Source organism: Hippocampus guttulatus, chromosome 1 (assembly GCF_054856545.1).
Source record: "Hippocampus guttulatus isolate MCC_2025c chromosome 1, RoL_Hgut_1.0, whole genome shotgun sequence".
NCBI lineage: Eukaryota > Metazoa > Chordata > Actinopteri > Syngnathiformes > Syngnathidae > Hippocampus > Hippocampus guttulatus.
In genome coordinates this window covers 22181741-22202765 of record NC_141261.1, presented here as the reverse complement: position 1 = coordinate 22202765, position 21025 = coordinate 22181741, and the positions used below count along the sequence as shown (strand labels likewise).

Below are 21025 nucleotides of genomic sequence, written 5' to 3'. Positions count from 1 at the left end.
CACGTTCCAGGGTAACGTGCGAAAGGCACACATCTGTACTCTGTATAGCTCTGAGTGCGCGTTACAATCGATATTGAAAAAGTACATTTCATGAAATGGAGTGTTGACTCACCGTCCCCACCATCAAAGGTCTCTACGAATCGACTGGATTCCACCCAACAGACCAGAGCACTTTTAAAACTTAACTCTGCATGGCCAAGACAAGCTCCAGTTTTGCCCACTGAAAGGAAAGCAGTCGAGCGCTCCACCAAAGTTTCAGGAGCTCCAAACACAAACACCCACCTTGTACGCACCAGGAGCTTAATTGCGCCACCAGGTTTTCCTAATTAGCGTGCTTGGCTCAGGCTCAGTCTGAGTCCATTCAGCCCACCGTGACCCCGCGCGCCGGGGTGCTCCAAACAAGAGAAGTGTTGGCTTCTGTGGGCTCCTGACTTGTCTTCCTCCTCTTCGTCACGCCGCGTAAGTGGCCCCCTCAATAAACACCCGCCCTCCCCGCCTGAAACCTGAGAACGGTCCCCCCGACTATTTTATGTTGTTTTTTTTGAGGGGGCTCAACACAAACGTTGTTTTTATGAAGCAATTAGGTAATTCTGAGATTAAAGTCCAAAATCATACTTCTGAGATTAAAATCAGACTTCTGACTTTCATGTCAGAATTCTGACTTTAATTCTGAGATAAAAGTCAGAATTCTCACTTTAAAGTCAGAATTCTGAGATTAAAGTGAGAATCTTGCCAACCTTATGTTTTTTCTTCATTGGCCTTAATCTATGCAGGTGTCCCCACACAATGCTTCGCATTTCCTACGTGTCATTTTGGATGACTTGTACAGGAGCTAAAATCCATGAAACGTTATGCAGAACCATGCCCATTTTTACTTGGAATATATAAATAGATGTGTAAGCATTAAATTTGTTGCTGTTAAGACGAACATAAAGAAATCGGAACAGAGTCGGAAATGATCAAAAGTAGATTCAGTGGTGTCATTTAAAAAATGAAAATAAAATTGAAGTCAGTCAATTATCATGCAGCTTCAAATGCCAAACTGTACACCGTTATTGCAATCCAGTATCTCATCCAGATGTGGTGTGCTTTTTTTCACAAAATGTTTGCTCAGCCACAACTTCCTCTTGTGTAATCATCAGAGGGAACCAAGGGCCAAATTATTGCGACGTGGATGAGCGAGACTGGGGAGGAGGTTTTGGCCTCAAAATTCTGCCGACAGCGGTACCAACTTGGCAGTGGCGGTTCAAGATAAATTTCACTGAGGGGGCCTGCCTGGGGCCAGGGGTTTTGATAGAGGGGCACATTCAACTCTGGGCAAAAAAGACTTCATCAAACTTTTAAACCATTGTGGACATACATTACAGTCACAATGAAAAACAGTATAATAATCACAGTAGTACTGAATTAAGTGCTGATAAAAGATTCATATAGGTAGGTGCAGATCTTGTGGAATAGTCTGAAACTGCCCCTACTCTTACAGCAACTGTATTCTGCGATTTTGGTGATTTCTGGCAAACCGTCTGAAGTGATTCAAGATTCAGTGCTTTTGACCTCCTAGACGCAATGCAAAGTACACTATTTGCACATCCTTTAATTGTGCTTGCTGTGGTGCACCTGACTCTGACCCTTTCACCCCGAGCTTTCCCACAGACAGCCAACTGTTCCTGAGACAAGCAAGTCCAAAAACGCAACCCATGTTTGATTTTCAAAGCCCCATTTATTGCTTTGGACCACGTGGGTTCAGCTGAAGGTGATCCATGTCTTCAACAATCATGTGCACAACACATGTGGCGCACTGGCGCAAAAAGAAATATTTACACACTGGAGTTGGTTAGCGCAGCATCCATACGACTCAGAGAAGATACAGAACTTCACTGGAATGGGGTGAGCTGAGCTTGCGGTGAAACACCCTGCGACAATACAATACATCCTGATTTATATAGCGCTTTCACAAGAGCTGCTGCTGTAATAAAGTGCTTCACAAAACAGTCAACATAAAGTAAAATAATCAACACAACACATAACATGAAAGACAGTCGTGCAATGCTAACCACTTTTCCCTCATACACATTGTTGTTTAAAGCAGTTTGAGATGAAATAGGAGAGAATTAAAGTGTCCTTTCACCAGTGGATCAGACGCAATGATTGAAATGTGCACACATCGGCTACAAGCTACCGGTAAGTTTCAAAGTCAACAAGAAGCTGTAGCATCCATTGATGAAAAAAAGAGATTGGTTCACTTTTCCTGTCTCATGTAAATCCATTCCAATTCCAAGCGGCGACTCTCAGCCTTGGACTGCGAGGCTCCGCGCCGATGCTGCTCTCTCCTCATCCTCAACTTCAGCAGCCATCCATCCAGCAACAATCAAAAACTATAATGTATGGGTGTCCAAGCTGCTACATGGAGGGCATTTTGTGGCCCACTGTCTTTTTTGGATTGGATTGGATAAACCTTATTGTCAAATGTACTGTATGTAAAACATACAGCACAGATGAAATTTCTTCCCTCTCAACACAAGAGGAGCCGCTGCGGGTGTCTGCGCCACCATCAAAAGAAAAGTTAAAAAAAAAGACAAAATAATGCAAGACAACACATTAGGCAGAGATAGTCATGCGATCTTAACCACTTTCCTGCATACACTTTGTTGTCTGAAGCAGTTATAGATGAAAGAGGAGCGAATCAAAGTGCCCTTTTCACCAGTGGATCAAAGACATCATGATGCAATGTGCACACATCTGCTACAAGCTAAGCTTGAAAGCAACAAGAAGCTGTAGCATCCATGAACGAAAAAGAGAGATTGGCTCTCTTCTCCTGTCCCATGTAAGTCCGCTTCAATTCCAAGCCGTGACTCCCAGTTCCACATACGCATCGGCGCTCTGCGCTGACGCTCCTTTCTTCTCATCGTTTTGGAGTGCGCATCAGAGATTAAAATAAAAAATCGATAGCTAGTGTTCCATGCCTGCTTTGTATGACTGACATTCTACATTGAGTGGCGAGACAGAAGAAAAAAAAAAATCAATCTCATCTCTCACTGCCTTGTTTTTCACCAAACATACATCCAATGTCTGAGATAGTGTGTCCCGGGTTGTCCCCAGGGCCTCCTTCTGGTGGGACATGTCTGGAGCACCTCACCAGGAAGGTGTCCAGGATGCATCCTGATCAGATGCCCAAGCAGCCACTTGCAAACCGCCAGAAAATCCACAAAGTTTTGCTTTGTTTCATCTAGCATGTGCATACCTTGAACTACTGTGATGGATTGTTTCTAGTGTGTTCAATAAATTAATGATGAATGTGGCCAATGCATACTTCATTTAGTTGTATGTGCTCCTTGGAAGAAAATATTTGGACACCCCAGGACTCCAAGTAACAAAGGCGGGCGCTAATATCTCTCTCTGACATTCTGAGTTAATGCTGCTATTGATCCAATTTTTATGCTGCTTATCATCATGAAGGTTGCTGATGAGCTGCAGCGTATCACAGCTGACTTTGGGCATAAAGCAGGGGTGGGAGGACACTTGGATGACAGTGTAAACATGTTCACTAATGACTAAGAAACAGATTATTTTATTTTCCCCCTAAAATGCCACAAAATGATGCCCAAGTCCTGGATAATATGAAAGTCGTAATGTCTGTCAAGGAAGTACATTGAAGTGATGCGCCTTGAGTGAGAGACTAAAATCTTTGTCGTGGTGAAGCTCAGGCTGTGTGTATTTCAGCTCTGCTACACATCTCCCGCCACGAGCAGGGGTTTACTGTAGTCATAAATAAAACCAATAACGTGCATTTGTTTGAATTCATTTATATGCATAGTTTGCAAACAATGTTGCTCTAATAGAAAAAAACGAGACAATCGTAAAGAAATAAATTATTACATGAACGCGGACAGCTGCAGGATGTTGGGACTCAAATCACCTGCTAGTGTGAGGCCTCCCGCATATGCGTGTTGACTGCTTCACAAAAACAAAACACAACAAAACTTGGTACTTGGACCTACCTGCCTCTTTGAAGGTGCAGGTACAGAGAGAGAGAGCAAGAGAGAGAGAGTAGAACGTGGGTCTCTTCGTTACGTTTCTTTGCCGTGGACAGTTGTGTGTAGCTTAACGCCAAACATGGACTCCCAATGTGTTCGGATCCAAGCCAGCAGAGCCTGTAGGAGCTCAGAACTCTCTGAGCGAACGTGCCATGTCTTCTCCTCTTTCTGTGTCTTGAAGATTAAATTAAGAGTAGTCAATAATCGAAAACAACTGCAACCAACAATGTAACAATCTACAATGGGGCTCACCTCGTCGTAGAGCTTGACATCCATCTGCCGCTGTTCATTGGGCCACAGGTCGATGGAGCTAACAAAGCTGATGGGCAGCGTCTCCAGAAGAGAGAAGCTCCCGCTGCTCGGCTCCGGGCTGCCGTTAACTGTTGTCAGGTGGTTTGTGTTCTTCCTCCACTGGTGATCCTCGCTCAACAAGTACAAAGTCTCTCGGGTCGCCAGCACAGTCTTTGGTGCCCACGTGTTTTCTGGAATGGCACGCAGGCAAGAGACAACCCTTGCTTTAATATGACCACGTTTCATGCACTCATTGTTTAATTCATTGGTCACCTGGAAGGTGAAGGTCAAAGCCCACCAATGCGTTTGAGTGTGACCACAGTTTAGACATGTTTAACATGCACACAAAATGCTAATGTGTGGCCACGAAATAGATATACAGTTTGGCAAACAAAGATGCATGTTGGCATTGAATGTCTGAAATGTTAAGTAAAAGTCGAACGGGGCAGATCTGGACACGCTCGAATGGCAGAGCTACAAATTCCACTGATGTGTGTGGAAATTTGCCTGAGGTAGACTGTAGACAGGGCGGTGTCCCACATCTCTCACGAAAATGAATGTAACTTGCTTCACCTGAGTCCCTAAATCCCAGCTATATGCCGTCCAACAGAGACATCAAATCATCATATCATGCATTGGCAATGATGATTTAAGGGATATATACAGTATATATATATATATATATATACACACACACACACATATATACATGTTTGTATATGTACAGTATGTGTGTGTATATATATCAGCGATGTGTTCCTCGAGCCGGTCCTTGGCCTCACCGGCTCGAGGACTGAAGGGCGGCCTTGGTCCTCGGCCTTGGCCTCGGAGTCAAGTCCTTGGTCCTGGGCCTTGGAGTCAAGTCCTTGGTCCTGGGCCTTGGAGTCAAGTCCTTGGCCTTGGGTTGCCGGTCCTCGGACACAACGAGGGATTAAAGCCTCTAATCCTTCGCCCACAGGTATTAAAGTGGGCCAGAGGACCGCAAAAATCAGAAAGGAATCAAACAAAATCCATCCAGGGAAAACCTCGTTGATGACTTTCTCTGGCCCTTTGGAAGGGGCGGGGCTGCCACTGACGGTCAGTACAACGTGTAAAGAGCGGCATCACAGTTAGTTTCAATCACGGTTCGTTCCGTTTGCGATCAGCAGTTTAAATAGCGTCTAAAGCCTTTCTGTAACAGTGGTGTCTTCTATTTAGTTATTTTTGCACAGTCGTCACGTTTGTGCAGTCGCACTAGAATGTTTGTTTGAACCAAGTAATTTGCGTTACAGCTGGAGTCAATAATGTCGGCACTTCACTTCCGGGTTTGGCCGTTGGGATTTGGAGTCCTTTTGCTCGATTCCAGTTATGTTTGCTGAATGCTTTCTCATGTTTGGAATAATGAATATTGATAATACATAGTTTAAAATCATGGTTGATTTAATTATTTATTATTATTATTGTGAAGTTGAAGGTATTAATTAATGTAGTATTAGTGGTAGTGGTAATAATAGTAGTACTCAGAGAATGTTTAGAGATTCAGCCATCTCGTTACCTCTGCGTCCCGTGTCCGAGACACATAATTTTCCCACGGGACGCACAGTTCCAAATAATGTGCGTTTTTGGGACGCAAGGAAATTTCTCAGTCAAAACAAATAAACAAACAACAAAAAACTACGGCAAGCCAGAGGATTTCACAGTAACAATCGTTGCCGGTAGTGTGTCGTTTCCGTGGCGTGGCAAAGTCATTTCTCAACTTGTCTTCCGTGCCACGTCATGCCTGTTGAGTGTTGATTTACTTCATATTAAGAAACTACTGCACTAAACCATTCATTCATAAATGTACATCATATGCTTTTATTTTTGTTTTTCTCAGTATAAATAACACGTACCCTGACTGTTCTACTCTTTGAATAAAAACACTTCATTCAAGCGTTAGGGAGTGCAAGGGGTTATGTTGGAGGGGTGTTGCAAATCATGAAGACCTGCCAAGTGGTATGATAGCATTGTTTTATACATGTCCTCGGCTAGGCCTCAGCTTCAAAATCAGTCCTTGGTCCTTGGCCTTGGCCTCGGAGTCAAGTCCTTGGCCTTGGCCTTGGCCTCGGTTGCCGGTCCTTGGACACAACACTGATATATATATTAAAGCTGTCAAACAATCAAAATATTTAACCAAATTAAAAACGCAAATGTCATAATTAACTAATTAACTCAAAATTAATTGTGATTACTCATACATTTTTGATCGTTTCTGAATTTCCTTTAATATTCTTTGTCCTATTTTTTTCCCGTTTTAATGCTCTTACCAACATGGAATCATGGATCAGTTTTCTATGTGCAAAATGCAAATATTTACTGAAACAATGATTTTCAATTTTACATGAACATTTTTCACTTGGAGCAGTTATTCACACATAATCTCTGACACAATATTACTGTCCATCAACAACAGTGAAAAAAATATTTTGTCACACAACAGCTGTTTTAACAGCTTTTTATGGAATCAAAACAGAGCAATATAAAATTATAAAATGCACATCTAAGGTAAACTAGTACTCAGCCTATAGTGGATTTATAGGTTGCATATTTCGCTTTTCTCAAGTTTGCTTTGAACACAGCAGTCGGGCTATGTTGATTCTGTTGGTCCTTCTTGCACGGAAGTCTCTCTATGGTTTTGTGTAGACATCATTTCGGATGACTACACTTGGTTCGAGGCACGCACAACACTCGATACGTTTTATTTTCAGTATGGTCGCTACGACTGCAGCGCTGAACTCTTGACGTGCCTCAGCGCACCGTCACTGTCAGATGAACACAGGGAAGTTCCATCCCCTTTATTTATATGGACATGGAACACTGTAACCTTCCACACAAAATAGTTCCAAACAAGTAACGCGTCAGTGGCATACATCGAACTCAACAGGCTACCTGCTCTTTATTCACCAGAGGCTCATCAACCTCGTCTCTTATTTCTCTCCCGAAACAGTGTCTTCTCCCGCTTGGTGTCCCTTAGCCTTCTCCGCTATGTACAATTTCTGTTCATACCTTGTAATGGAGGCTCTCACATCAGATGTGTGCTTGGCCATTAAGTGGTATTTCAGACTCGACGTGCTATGATGATAGCTCAGTTTACTACTGCAAATCCTACAGGTAACTTTGGTCTTGTCAGTGGAACAATCTGGCAACTTTTTAAAAGTAAACTTTCCATTCATAAACTCCTTAAGTGTCCGTTTTCGGTGTCTCAGGCTGCCGTGGCTGGCAAAACAAACATGGGCGTGGACCTGTGCAGCGCGCTTGTTGTTTTGTTTCTGGTTTATTTATAGAGCAACGTAACATTCGCTGTGACGTGTGCCTCGTTAATCTCGCGAGAAAATTTTTTAATCCCGTTAATATTCATTTAAATGAATGCCAATAAAAACGCGCAAAACTGACATCTCTAATATTTTTTAATATTCAGCATGACATCTCTGATCCACTGGTGAAAGGACACTTCGATCCTCTCCTCTTTCATCTATAACTGCTTCAGACAACAAAGTGTATGCAGAAAAGTGGTAAAGATTGCACGACTGTCCTATGTGTTGTGTTGTGTTATTTTTGTTATTTTGACTTCAAAATGGCGCCGCGAGAGTGGCTGCCTTTCCAGCAGCTCCTATATTTTGTTGTTCTACTTCTTCCTTTCATAACTTTGCTGCTGTGAATTGGGAATTTCTCCATTGCGAGACTAATAAAGGTTTTCTTGTTTTCTTTTCTTCATACTGTATATATATATTAGAACTGTCAGTTTAGCGCGTTTTTATTGGCATTCATTTAAATGAATTTTAACGGGATTAAGCCACCATAGAGAGACTTCCGCACAAGAAGGACCACCAGAATCAACATAGCCTGACTGCTGTGTTCAAAGCAAAATTGAGAAAAACGAAGTATGCAACCATGGCTTAAATCCACTATAGTCAAGTCAAGTCAAGTCAACAGTATTTATAGAGCACTTTCAAACAGCCATCGCTGCATACAAAGTGCTGTACATGGAGCAATTTAACATGCACAATAAACAGTAAGACAAATCGGTAATAAAGGCGGTAGAAAGCACCAAACAGTAAAACCAAGAACAAATCTAAGTCATGCTGAGTCGAATGCCAAAGAATACAAGTGAGTTTTGAGTTCTATAGGTTATAGGTCTATAGGTTAGGTATAGTTCTATAGGCTGAGTTCTAGTTTACCTTAGATGTGCACTTTATAATGTTATATTGCTCTGTTTTGATTCCATAAAAAGAGCTGTTAAAGCAGCTGTTTTGTGACAAAATATTTTTTTCACTGTTGTTGATGGACAGTAATATTGTGTGAGAGATTATAGGGGTGTTCACACGGCACACATTTGCTCCGGCGCTGCACCGATGTATTTTGTTGCGATATATTTTGCACCGCAGAAAATTGTGTGGAACGTTCACACGTACAAAGCCGCTGAGCGTCGGTGCAGCCCCACTTGCGTTCACACGGCAGTTTCTGCAGCGGAGCAAAACGACAGAAAACAAATGAGCTGTCGTGTTGGTTCTTTTTAAAACGTACTGTATCTACAACTCAAGCGACTACTGGACAGGCACGTCCTTCTCCTTCTCGGTCGCCGTGCCTTCTGCTCGAGAGTGACCGCCCCCGAAAACGTAAATCAACGATGACTTCAATGACACTCAGAAAAGCAAACACGTAATGCGCCAAACAGAAAATCAAGAGAGGAAATCACAAAATAAATTAAATGGGGCGCGGGGGGTTGTGAACACATAACAAAGGAACAAACTACACAAACAACTCCGAGACAGTCCAGTCTCCTACAAAAGGAAAGAAGTTACCAGCCAAGTCTTGTGTCGTTATTAAACAAACACATGACGGAAGTCCGACAGAGCGCGAAAGAAACGCATTCTCGCCGTACGTAAACTCTTCACAAGCATTTGCTCTGGAGCAAATTTAACCCAGTTGCGTTCACACGTGCAAATTTACACCGGTGCTGCTTCGCTAACAAGCATTTGCTCCGGAGCAAATTTTTAAACCACCTCCCTGAGATGGATCAAATTTGGTCCGGTGTAAGCTGTTTTCCGGGGCTACGCCGGAGCTAATTTGCACATGTGAACGCTCTACTGGGGCGTAGCACCGGACCAAATCTTGCCATGTGAACACCCCTTTTGTGTGAATAACGGCTCCAAGTGAAAAATGTTCATGTAAAATTGAAAATCGAAATTGTTATTTCAGTAAATATTTGCATTTTGCACATAGAAAACGGATTCATGATTCTATGTTGATGAGAGCAATAAAATGGGGAATAATAGGACAAAAAAATATAATAGGAAATGCAGAAACAATCAAAAATGCGTGAGTAATCACGATTAATTTTTTGTGAATTTGAGTTAATTATGACAGTTGCATTTTTAATTCGATTAAATATTTTAATCGTTTCACAGCTCTAATATATACAGTATATATATACTGTATATATATATATATATATATATATATATATATATATATATATATATATATATATATACTGTATGTGTGTGTGTGTGTGTGTGTGGTTAACCTTGTAGCAAAAAGGCCAGAATGTAGCAGAACTGCAGCTGGCCATCCTCCACATCTGTCTGGATGTCTTCACACAAAAGAGGCCTGGTGCATGAAAAGAACGAAACCATGAACAGAACATGCGATACTGTGTACTATTTGGGTAAAAGAACCGGCAATGTTGATACAAGGCTATGTAATTCACCGTATCTTGCTACCACTCTTCTGCTTATTTTCTGACTTGTTCAAGACCAAACTTGAAACAGAATCATAATCATCATTTTCAGGAACTCACCTAAGCGCATCCAACTATTCAATGCTAAATGCTTCTACATACTGTACCTTGACAGTCTGGTAATGTTATTTATTAAGATTTTCAACCTTAATATAACAACTTGAACTTGAATGTTCACTGAGGGGGTTTGTGTTTTTGCGCGCAGTGTAGTGATATACTACATGTGCAGGGACATTCAAAAACAAGAAGCCAAAATAATCATGTGATGTCAAGAATGAAAAATATAAAACTCTAGCTTGACCACATGTGTTGTACATCCCTTTAAGTTCTTATTTCATGTTTTATAACCGCTCACTGTGTCCACCACTGGCAGCACGGACAGCCGATATGAGAATGCCTCCCAAATGCGCCTCAGGGTGTCATCGATATTTGCTGCTAGTGGTGGAACATAAACTTTGTACTTAACATACTACCAGAAGAAAAAGGTGAGGTCCGGGGGCTCAGGCAGGCTAAGCGCCGAGAGCAGAGCAAGGTTTGTAGCACCTCTCCCGTCAATGCACAGCTGAGGCACATTTTCATTCGGATAAGATACGATTTTCAAGAAGATAAATTTCTTTTCTTTTCTAGTTGCAATCAACACGGTGCACCGCAACATCCGCGCGTTGTGGAGGAATTCTCATCGGCTTGATGTTTTCCGTGCAGCCGGTGGTGGCCACACTGAACATGTGTAAATGATGAAATAAAAATTTGAAGGTATGTGCAACACATGTCCAAGCTCGAGTTTCAGATTGCTTTTTGTTTTTGAAATATCATGTGATGCCTTTGTCTTATTCTTTTTAAATCACCCCGTATTTCTGAATCAAGCTTTCATGTTAGCTATCTTCTTCCGCTTCAGAGGAGGGAAAAGACTACCAATGAGTGGAGCAAAACATACAAATAAAAGGTGGCTAACAACAACCTGTACAAAAACATACGCCCGTCTGGGTGCGTAACACATGCTCCCAATTAAGGTGTGGTTTACCAGCTAATTTAAGGGAGCCGTGTTACAAGATGAAGTCTTCAAAAAAGAAATCTGATTTTAATGGAAAGAAGATGTGTGTCTGGATAAAAATGAGCTCCTGCGCGCAAGTCTTGTCTCGTTGCACGTGTGGAAATACCAGAGATGGTGCTGAGGATTGAGTCTGGTGGTTGAGATTGACCTCAGTTTGCTGTCGGACCGATGTGCCATCTCACGCACAATTCCTACAGAGAGCAATGACATGAGGAAAGAACTCAACACATTTGGAGCAAACAAAAGCAGCTGCTGGATTTAAGGCAAAAGGCCACCTGAATTCATTGACTTCATTTGAGTAAGACACGAGTCCTTCACCTCAAACAATAAATCTCTGCTCGTCACACAGATTTAACGTATATGACTTCTTTACCACTCCCGCCGTTTCTGTGGCAAGAAGACCATGCTATTCTGACAGCTGCAGCGGCAATGTTCAGTTTATGTTAAGCGGTAAGCAGCACAACCAACAAGTGGAGCAGGACAGGGTCAGTGAGTTTCTTTCTCACGCAATGCGAGTTGTCCTTAAATGTGTTTTCCACATGTTGAACAGGAAGTGTTTTCCGCTCGTGCTCGTGTTTGGCTTGAGCTTCTTACCTGTCAACAGGCCAAAAAAGTGTTTGCAGCGTATACTGTCCCGCACCAGGAGGGTGTAGGCCACGCCCATGACTTCCCCATCTTCAAATGCAATGTGGATGCTCTGGGAGCCAAGTCCCACCTCCAGGTAGCTGAGCTCTAAGATTGGGTGGCAGTCACGCTTCTGGAGCCAATCAGACAGCTGCCCTTTGCTGGGAGGTAATAAATGCAGACCGAGGTTAACTTTAGCAGTGGCAGGAACTCCCAAAAAACAGTAGAGGGACTTAACAACTCTTTTAGTCAAGAACCTAAAAAAAACCCAAACACTTTTGACACAAGGTTTCCAATAGCACATTAAAAGTATACGTATTCACTGTTGCTCAGCTACTCACCTGGCTCCTGATGTTACTTCAAGGACATAGATTCTCTTGTCTGACACCACCACCAGAGATGGAAACTCTTCTGGCTCCCCAAATCTCACAAGTGATGTCTGGCGGTCAAATGGACGTTCAGCCTGCAGACGTGTAACTTGCATGTGAACACAACAGTTACTCACCTTTAGGAAACAACTGAGCTCCTCTTCCTCTTCGAAGACATCCACATCCAAGAAAAGCTTCAGCCGATGGTCGACCACCTCAAAGGCCTCAGTCAGCTGGTCTAAGTTTCCTGGGGAAATCCACTCAAGTAAACGACACCTTAAGAACATTTGCTTGTTGAAGCTACCGTCTCATCAGAGAATACAAAATCCACGTGGTATTTTTGTTTTAGAGACCTTTTTTCACAGTAGTTAGCAAGTAGGAATACATGGAAGATGCAAACCCAATTTTCACATATATTTGAAATGGGGTGGCACGGGACAAGGGAAACTACATTGAATTTGTGTGATGCTCTAGATAAAATGCGGTAGATAATTAAATGATTCCAAAGTGTTTACCTCAGCTCACCCAAATAAATAACACACTTTTGCTATATACAGTATTTGTACGTTCATTATACTAAGACATCAATTTTAACAGTGGCCGAACCCTCTTGCAGGGTGTCGTACATTACGATGCAGTTGGATTCATAGTTGAATAAAGCCATCACACACCAACGGAGTTGGCTCTTTCTGAAAGATGGAATACAGGCGGTGTAGCAGAGATGGTAGTGTAGCTGCCAGCCAAATCCTCTTTTCTTTGGCAATCAGCATTGAAGGACAGGGAGAAAGAGTCAGACCCGTTCTCCCCATCATAAAACGCGGGGTCCGCTGTGACGGCAGTAATGGCAGCTTCCACCGGATTATCGCTGATACAAGGGATCACCTGTTGGAGAGTGTGACATTTCAGGTCACTACTTTTGAAAGTATATTTAGAGGAGGGAAAATCTTCCATTCATGAACGACACCTTGATGTCTTTATTGCCTGCCCTTGATGGACGTTGGACTGGCGTACTGCTGTAAGGGAATGACTGGCCAACTAGCTGGATCAAGTGGTCACTTCCACATTCTGGACAGTTATCACAGTTTCCTGGAAAAAGCAAAAATAACAGAATGGTGGAAAAATCCATTAAAATCTACTGTTTATCCTGTGTCGCATTTTAGGGTCCCAGGAGAGGTGGGAAACACGGTATTTCACAGGCCTGACAAAAAGACAGGAAAACATTCCCAACATACATATTCATACCTTTGGACAAATTCGGCATCTCTGATTAACCTAACAGACATGATTTTGACATTGGCAGGAAACGACAGGAACTGAAGAAAAGCCACACAAAACATGGGGAAAACAGGTGCCGGCAGAAAGGCCTCAAAATTCTTTTTTTATTTTTATATTATGTTGTTGGCAGAATTAATAATCAGTTGTCCACTCTTCTATGTACAGTATTGACATGTATACAAAAATAAAATTACCTATAAAAAAATATGCTATTATATCCATCCACCCTTTTCCCATACCACTTGACTTCCTTAGGTGAGAGAAGAGCTTGATCTGCTCCCAAATGACTTTGGGTGAGCGGGCACATCCAGTAGAGGCAAACCACCATTCACAATGCTTCCGGCAATATACTGAATTTTCAACCAAACTATAGTGAAGCTCCTCTACAACGAAACCTACATGGGCGAAAATACCCCCCCCCCCCCAGTGTGAAAAAATCTTCATGCATTAACACCATTCCCACTTTTCTGCCACCCATACAATGGAAAAAAAAACTGATGCGTTATACAAAATATTTTTCTCTGCTCTTGCCTCACGACGAGATTCACTACAACGAAGTCTAATCCAACAGCAACCTCTACTGCTTTGTTCGGAAACGGCAACAGCAATCACCACACTGGTTTACACATGTGCAGTAGTAGTCCAGGAAGAATTTGTTATTGTTAGTTTCAGACGCAGCAAGAACGTTGCATTGCTAAAATGGCTACAAAACGGGCCTTTGGATGTCAAGCAACTAAGACAAGAAGAGCTCTGACGCTGGAAGAGAGGGTAAAAGTGGTCAAAATGAAAGACAGAGGAAGCAAAATAAAAGACATTATCCAAGAAATTGATGGAAGTGAAAGTGAATGCTGATTGTAAATTTCGCAATTTCTTTCCCTTTTTTTCTTTCTACACTGACTATATGAAGTGTCAAATAAGTGTATGCTCATACTTATGCACTATTGGAATAAAAATAAAGAGTACACACACGTTTGTGTGTGCATGTGCACATGCATTTGTGTGTGTGTGTGTGTGTGTGTTTACATCTGATATCAAATTTGTTACAGTGAAAAACCCCCTGTTGTGAAAAATTTCTTGCTGCAAACATGATTTCGTTGTAGAGGAGTTTCACTGTAGTCCCACCGGGTGTTGAGAAATCTTCAAAACATCTAAAGAAGAAAGTAGAGTGTGCTTGCCAGTGCAGGTCTTTCACGTGAACCGTGGTCAAAGCACACATAGGTGGCTGCTGGCTGAATCTAATCTGTCGGCAGTTGATTATGAAGATTAAAAAAAAAAGATTGAGGAGAAGATAATCGCTTGGATGATACTCTTAGCTGTATGTGGGAAAACAGAGCCATGAAGACATTACGGCTTTGTCTTTCACAAACATGCCCAGTATTTCCATCTTGCACTCCAAACACACGAGATGAACCATGCATTTGTTTTGACAGAAATGGAGGGTGTTTTTAAGATCTGACTCACTGCCTCTGCATGACTTAGCTTGCTCACCTTTGTCACCCTCATCACATTCCATCAACTCTTTGCCATCTTGCGCATCGCCACCCTCTGGCAGCATTATAGGCCTTGTAGTCGTCTCTTGACCTCCAGCCTCCATGAACTCTGACCCGCAACGAAGGCACTGCAAATGAACACAGCCTGGAAGAAGCTCTGCTTCACGGCGGCGGTTGGCCTCTGCCACAAGTGACAGCACATCAACGAGATCCTGGTCCAAAAAAAAAATTCCAGTAACACAAATCAAACACGCTTCTGGTCATGGCACAGGTCTGAACCCGAATTTTGTTCTTTGTTTGCAACACGATCATTGGGCTGCATGCACATGTTAACCTTAAGGGCCTGCTTTGGGTCATCATCCAGAAGGACGTAACATCGCCGCCTCTTTTCCTTCATGATATAATGAAACTTGATCTCCACAGCTGGAAACATTCCTTTGGTGTCCTGAAATAAAAAAATAAATATCTGTGTATATACATATACAGGTATATATTTATTTATTATTTTACTTGACTTCACCCTGTGGGTCCAAGCTGCCTGCGTGGCATCGACGCTGGCCAGGCAGTCGAGCTCGAGGCGACATCGCTCCTGGCCTGACTGCACGTCTACCTCAAGCAAATGCCTCAGTTTGACACGCAGAAACACCTCCTTCCTCTTCTCATCCTGACTTTTTTCATCTTCATCCTCTTTGTCAGGTAAGACACCCACCAGGAGTGGCAGACACTGGTCCACTGCACTCAAAAATACTTCATAAAGTGGTGTTTGATAACAACATATGTCAAGCATGTATTATGTTTTTGTCATAACTACCTCCCATGTCTTCCTCTTGGTCTCCCTCCTTAGAAATGCCACACTCGCCGCTGACTGACTTGTGGGAATCCAAACTGTGTCCAGATGCACAGAGCTGGACTGCCACCGGACCATCCACCACAGTGTCTTCCAAAGTGGACTCAGTGTGTGGAGGGCTCTGACTGGGCCACTGCAATGTGGACTCTGTCTCTTGCTCGGCCTCTAACTCGGGCATTGGCACCCTTGGCTCAGATGAGATAAGTGGTGGAGGAAGAACCTCAGAGGATAGACAAAAGGGTATGTCAAGGCTGCTGGACAGTGTTTCCAAGCCATGAACAGTCTTGGCAGGAGGCGGCGCGACATCTACGTCCAGGTGGTGCTGGTACCGCAGCCAGTCCTCACCAAGCTGCTCTCTGAAACTGGACATGCGCTCGATCTCTTCTTGGTGTGGAAGAGCAATGTCTGGGAAGGAAGCACACCGGCACTCATTACAGTGCAGACCGATGCCACAGCTTAACAAGTCTAAAAATATACATCTGACTCAGTGCGGCCAGAGCCTCTCTGTCTCCTCCCTTGCATATGGAAAGGAAAAAAAAAAAAACTAACTAATGATTACAGTGAATTCTTTTCCATTTCCAAATCTGAGTCAGTCTAACATCAGAATACAGTTGTAAATAATGTTGACTTATTTTTCTCCATTACAACCCAGGCTTTGCATTATTTTAATTTTGAAGATGTGGTCTTGCTTCCCTTCCCATAGACTCTATTACATTTATCTGGATTTGGAGTAACGCAAGAGGGTTTTTTTTTTCCCATCCTGGTCCATGGCACAGCCTTCCAAAGGTTTTGTGGCAATGGTTTGTCCATTAATGCCAAATCCTGCTCGGTAACTAGCGATTGCACAAACATTGCTGAAAACACGACCTCCTTAAAGGCAAGCGATATTGAACGAAGCAGAACCAAAATACCTGTCATACCGGTATCAATAACCCACCCTGTGAGGAGGACACTGCCTGGTAGTCCGTATCACTGGGTTCAGAGATACTTGCTTGGCGCACTTTAACCTTGGGGTGCACCACAAAATTATTTCAAGTAAATGTAGAGAATATATCACAACTGCCAACTCTACCACACTTGGATCAGCATCCTCCATCGTACCCGGGACTTCTTTTTGTGACCACGTGAGACTCGCACATCCCCCACTGAAAGACTATCGCTGAGCTCCCCAGCTCCGCTTGACACATCTGCATGACTTTGTTCTAACTCCGCCGGAGTGGATAACTGGAGCTGGACAATTAGTTGTCCGGCTTTTGGCAGAACCTGGGGAAAGGAGTGCTCTCCTTTTAGACTTTCTGCTGTAGACACATTTTACACTGACGGAAACTTACAGATAACTCGGAGGAGGAGAGCGCGACACCATCAAGTTTAAGCTGTGAAAAAACAATACATGAGAATGGGATTTAAATGCACTCCTTTATGTCACCAATACTTCACCCACTTTGAGGCCGACAGCCTTGGGGGAGAGGTGTCGGACAGTACATGTGCGATGAGTCTTCTGGAAGTACAGCGGATTGCCCTCCAAGTACAACTACATGAAGGGACATTGGCATGTTTAAGTAGCTGTCTGCTGTAGGACATGTATGGACAGATGCATGTGTGCGTCCTCACCGTGTTGAGGCAGTGAAGCAAGGAGAGAGGAGCCAGTTGCGAATGCTCCAGAAGAAGATTATAGGCCAGGTCCAAGTGCTGGAGTGATGCCAACTGCTCCACACCTATTGAAGCACCAACATGATAAACAGAAACATATAAAGAGCATATTTAAGTCAGTTTATGTTTTGGCCATTGTACTGTGTACCGTTTATAGTCTCCAGTTCATTGTTCCTGAGGATGAGCGTGAGCAGTTTGGCCGTGGCGCTTAAGCTAAGTGTTGGCGCCCTCTGAAGGCAGTTGTAGCCTAAATTCAAATGTTCCAGTTCACTCAAAGGCTGAGAGGAAAGAAGAAGACATTAAAATGAAGCACAATGACTGCAGTTCCAAATCAGAAGGCAAACACTTAATGTCTGACCTTTAGAAATTCTGCACATTCCTGAATCTTGTTGTGGCTTAAATCCAAACATTTCAGGACATTCAGGAGACTCTAAGACAGGAAAAGTAACGTGAGCTTGTGTCAGTGGAATGAAAGTTAAGGTATTCCTTGGGTCATTTGTCTCACTAAAGACTGGTCAAGGCAGACAATGAAGTTATAGCTGAAGTTGAGGGTGTGCAGCTCCAGCCATGGCAGAGCAGAGCTGAGGTCACCGCCACATAGGGAGAGCAGCTCCTGCAGGAACAAGTCACACACATCATGTTACAGGGGCTCGAACTGTCAGATGCAGTCACAGCCAAGTTGAAAGCACCTCCAGGGAGCTCAGGCTCTTTGAGCAGATGAAGACCTCCAACTGGGAATAAACTCCTCTGAGACCCTCTAGACAGTGTGGCGGGATATTCTTCAGCTACCAAGAGAAATAAAAAAGAAAGTCAGGTGTTTAATTCAACTTTTTTTTTAAAAATCAGAATTTGTCTCACAGGGGCAAAAAGTTCATATGTATTCAGCATAGCGTTCAACATAGATCAATGAGTGATACTAAATAAATGTAAAAAATAGAGAAAGACAAATACTGTTCTTATTGCTTGTATTTACACAAACAGCTTCAAACTGGTTTGAGGCAAAGATGGATGAGATAGCAATATGGGATGAATTGCGGCACTGGCAATCAAAATGTGATCATAAAATACAACTCATAGGTAAAGAAACAGAAGGTGAAAAATAAGGGATACCAAAGAGTAAAGTACCTCCAAACACTTTAAAGACTTGAAAGGAAAAATCTTCACCCCAGACTGTAATCTTGTGCGTGACGGGTTGATGAGCTGCATAAAGCGCACACACACGCATGTGCACACACATACGCACACGTACGGGTTTCAAATGACAAATATGCCATTAGTTATTCATTCATTGTTATTTTAAAATCACCTTCAGGGAGATTGTCTTCTGCAGGATGTCGAAGAGAAACTGCAGTTGCAGCAAGGATGCAGTGTCAGATGGATGGGACGGCAGGGCCAGGAAACCATGCTGCTGATTCCTGGACAGCAAGTGCTGCTCAAACAGTCGGTTGAGCTGCTGCAAGTTCGTCACTGGCAGGGTCAGTGTGCTGCTGCCTGCAAGCACTAACTCGCCTGCAGATGGAGGCGGGTGGACAACTGAGATGCCATTATACAGGCACATTTTAATCAACCAGAATATTGCTGAAAACATCATTTTGATTTCAGAAATTAATATAAAAATAATTACTTAAAACACACATCTTGAAACAGAATTGTTCATTGTAATTGTTTTGGTTGTTATGACTTTATTTTTGTTTTAATTGTCATTGGTTTGCTTCTTAATTATTTTATTACTTTGCTCTGTTTAAAAAAAAAATTGTTTCAGCATTTTGTTTTGAGTTTTGTTCACTTAATCCGGGAAGGGTGGTACGGTGGTTGAGAGGTTAGCACTTACATGTGACAGTTATGAGTTTGAGGGGTTGAACCCAGGAGCAAGCAGGACCAGCTGAATAAAACATATGTGCAAGCACTAGGAGAACATGTGAACTCCACACAGGAAGTCCGAAGCCTGGATTGAAACCTCCAACCTCACAGCTGTGAGGTGGATGTGCCACCACGATTATTAGTACCAGTAGTAATAATATTTTTCATTATATCATGAAATTTTACCAAAACGTGAAAAATTAATCCCTCTCTCTTTATATATATACAGTATATATATACAGTATATACTGTGTGTGTGTGTATATATATATATATATATATATATATATATATATATATATATATATTACTGACACACAAAGTGAAACATTTCATGTTATGCATCTATTTATTGAATGTAGAGTATCGATGACTGGCGCTTACGGCTAAGAAAACGCTTAATTGTCGATAGAAAATGAATAAGACAATCAAATGTATTTGGAGTGTACTTACTGAATCTCTACGAGTTTTTTTATTGAACTACTAAAATAATCGAACTCATCTACGACATTCCGATGTATGTATTCAGATGTACCTATGTATCTATATATTTTAGATTACGAGGGTGAATGAGAATCAAGCGGCACTTTTTGAACCTAACTTGGGATCAAAACTCACCATTATTTCGGAGGAGTGTTGCCAGGCGAATGACAAGCGGGGACTGGCCACCGTCAGTTCGAGACATCTTTGACCGGCGTTGTAGCACTGAGCTGCTGTCGGAAATGACAAGCTTGTCGTTTTGAATGCGCTAACATAACAACCTTGAAAAGCAAACACCCAGGTCAACCGGCACAATTTGTCAGAGAAACAAATAACATTCCGAATTCAGCTGCACTGAGCCAGCCAGTCGGGTACGCGAGCTAAAACACTTCCTGGTCACAAGATCAAATGTGTCATGGTGACATGACAAACACGCGCAATTGCAGCCTGTTAACGAGCAACATTAATGCGTTCTCACTTGTCCCTAATATTTTCCTGCATAGTACAGTAACATAAAGTGGTGGGTTTCAGGGCGTTAATACTGACATCTGTGTCACGTGACGAGAAACTGACTACGGTGGCCGTGAAGCACCTAAGTGACAACCTTTGTTTTTTACATACTGAATTAAAGTAATTTTATTCGCCTGTATGTTTTTAGAACCACTGATTTATAATAGATAATGGTACATATGTAGAATACATTTACTTATTAAATTATATATATGTTTTTTCTGAGCAAGACCCGTATGCAAGGAAACTATGGATGCCTATGGACAAAATCCATCCTTTCTCAGAATTGCTTACGATATTACTGAAAACAATGCTTTAAACACTTCAGGATTGTACTCAGCATAGATATTTTAAAATGACTCAAATGTTAAACGTCATATGACTTTTTCAATAAAATCCGTGAGCACTGAGTGGCGCACTTGGGGCGGTAATCATAGAAGCCGTTTCTCCATGTCATTATCCATCTGTTTTCTGAACTGTAAAATGTGGATGAAGGACAGGAGGATGTTTAGGTTTTTGTTTCGCCAGTGAATATTCTTGTTTTACGTTATAACTGACAGCTTAAATAATAAATTTAAATCAACTGACAGTGCTATCGTTGTTGTCGTTGTTGTTGTTGTTGTTGATTGGGGGGTGTCAGGTGGACCGGTCTGTCATGTCAAATTGGAATATGATATATTTTCAAGAATCCCTGGATATTATGTAACTTTCAACTACCCGAAAGCAGTGGTTCCAAAACTGGAGTCCCGAAACCAATGTCTGCGAGCTGCAGCAATAAAATACGTTA

General features: G+C 42.3%; 1 protein-coding gene across 3 annotated transcripts; it reads right to left on the bottom strand.

The window, feature by feature from the left end:
* Positions 1–1700: 1700 nt before the first annotated feature.
* stk11ip (serine/threonine kinase 11 interacting protein) lies at positions 1701–20279 on the bottom strand. Of its 3 annotated transcripts, XR_015101804.1 has the most exons (26): positions 19867–20279; positions 18695–18897; positions 18514–18588; positions 18078–18173; positions 17894–18001; positions 17747–17818; positions 17537–17666; positions 17350–17453; positions 17180–17269; positions 17070–17111; positions 16816–17001; positions 16676–16745; positions 15703–16143; positions 15412–15623; positions 15226–15336; positions 14890–15103; positions 13091–13212; positions 12798–13008; positions 12264–12373; positions 12100–12197; positions 11729–11919; positions 11241–11325; positions 9871–9953; positions 4287–4516; positions 3999–4208; positions 1701–1913 (listed from the first exon to the last, which is right to left on the bottom strand). XR_015101804.1 is itself a non-coding variant. In XM_086119681.1 (25 exons), the coding sequence occupies exons 1-25, from the start codon at positions 19931–19933 to the stop codon at positions 4068–4070; spliced, it is 3492 nt and encodes a 1163-aa protein (XP_085975807.1). In that variant the 5' UTR covers positions 19934–20279; the 3' UTR covers positions 1701–4067. The 3 variants fall into 3 exon arrangements, 2 of the variants coding, with proteins under 2 accessions (XP_085975807.1, XP_085975821.1); XM_086119681.1 differs by having other exon boundaries at positions 1701–4208; XM_086119695.1 differs by having other exon boundaries at positions 1701–4208; positions 16840–17001; positions 19867–20278.
* Between the last annotated feature and the right edge of the window lie 746 nt (positions 20280–21025).

What these genes read in the sequence shown, in the direction of transcription:
- stk11ip (XM_086119681.1), bottom strand. Translation starts at nt 19,933, where the DNA reads ATGTCTCGAACTGACGGTGGCCAGTCCCCGCTTGTCATTCGCCTGGCA. An exon ending in AACACTCCTCCGAAATAATG is followed by an intron (nt 18,898 to 19,866) that starts GTGAGTTTTGAT and finishes CTCCATCTGCAG; the next exon opens with GCGAGTTAGTGCTTGCAGGC. An exon ending in TGAACTGGAGACTATAAACG is followed by an intron (nt 17,454 to 17,536) that starts GTACACAGTACA and finishes GTGCTTCAATAG; the next exon opens with GTGTGGAGCAGTTGGCATCA.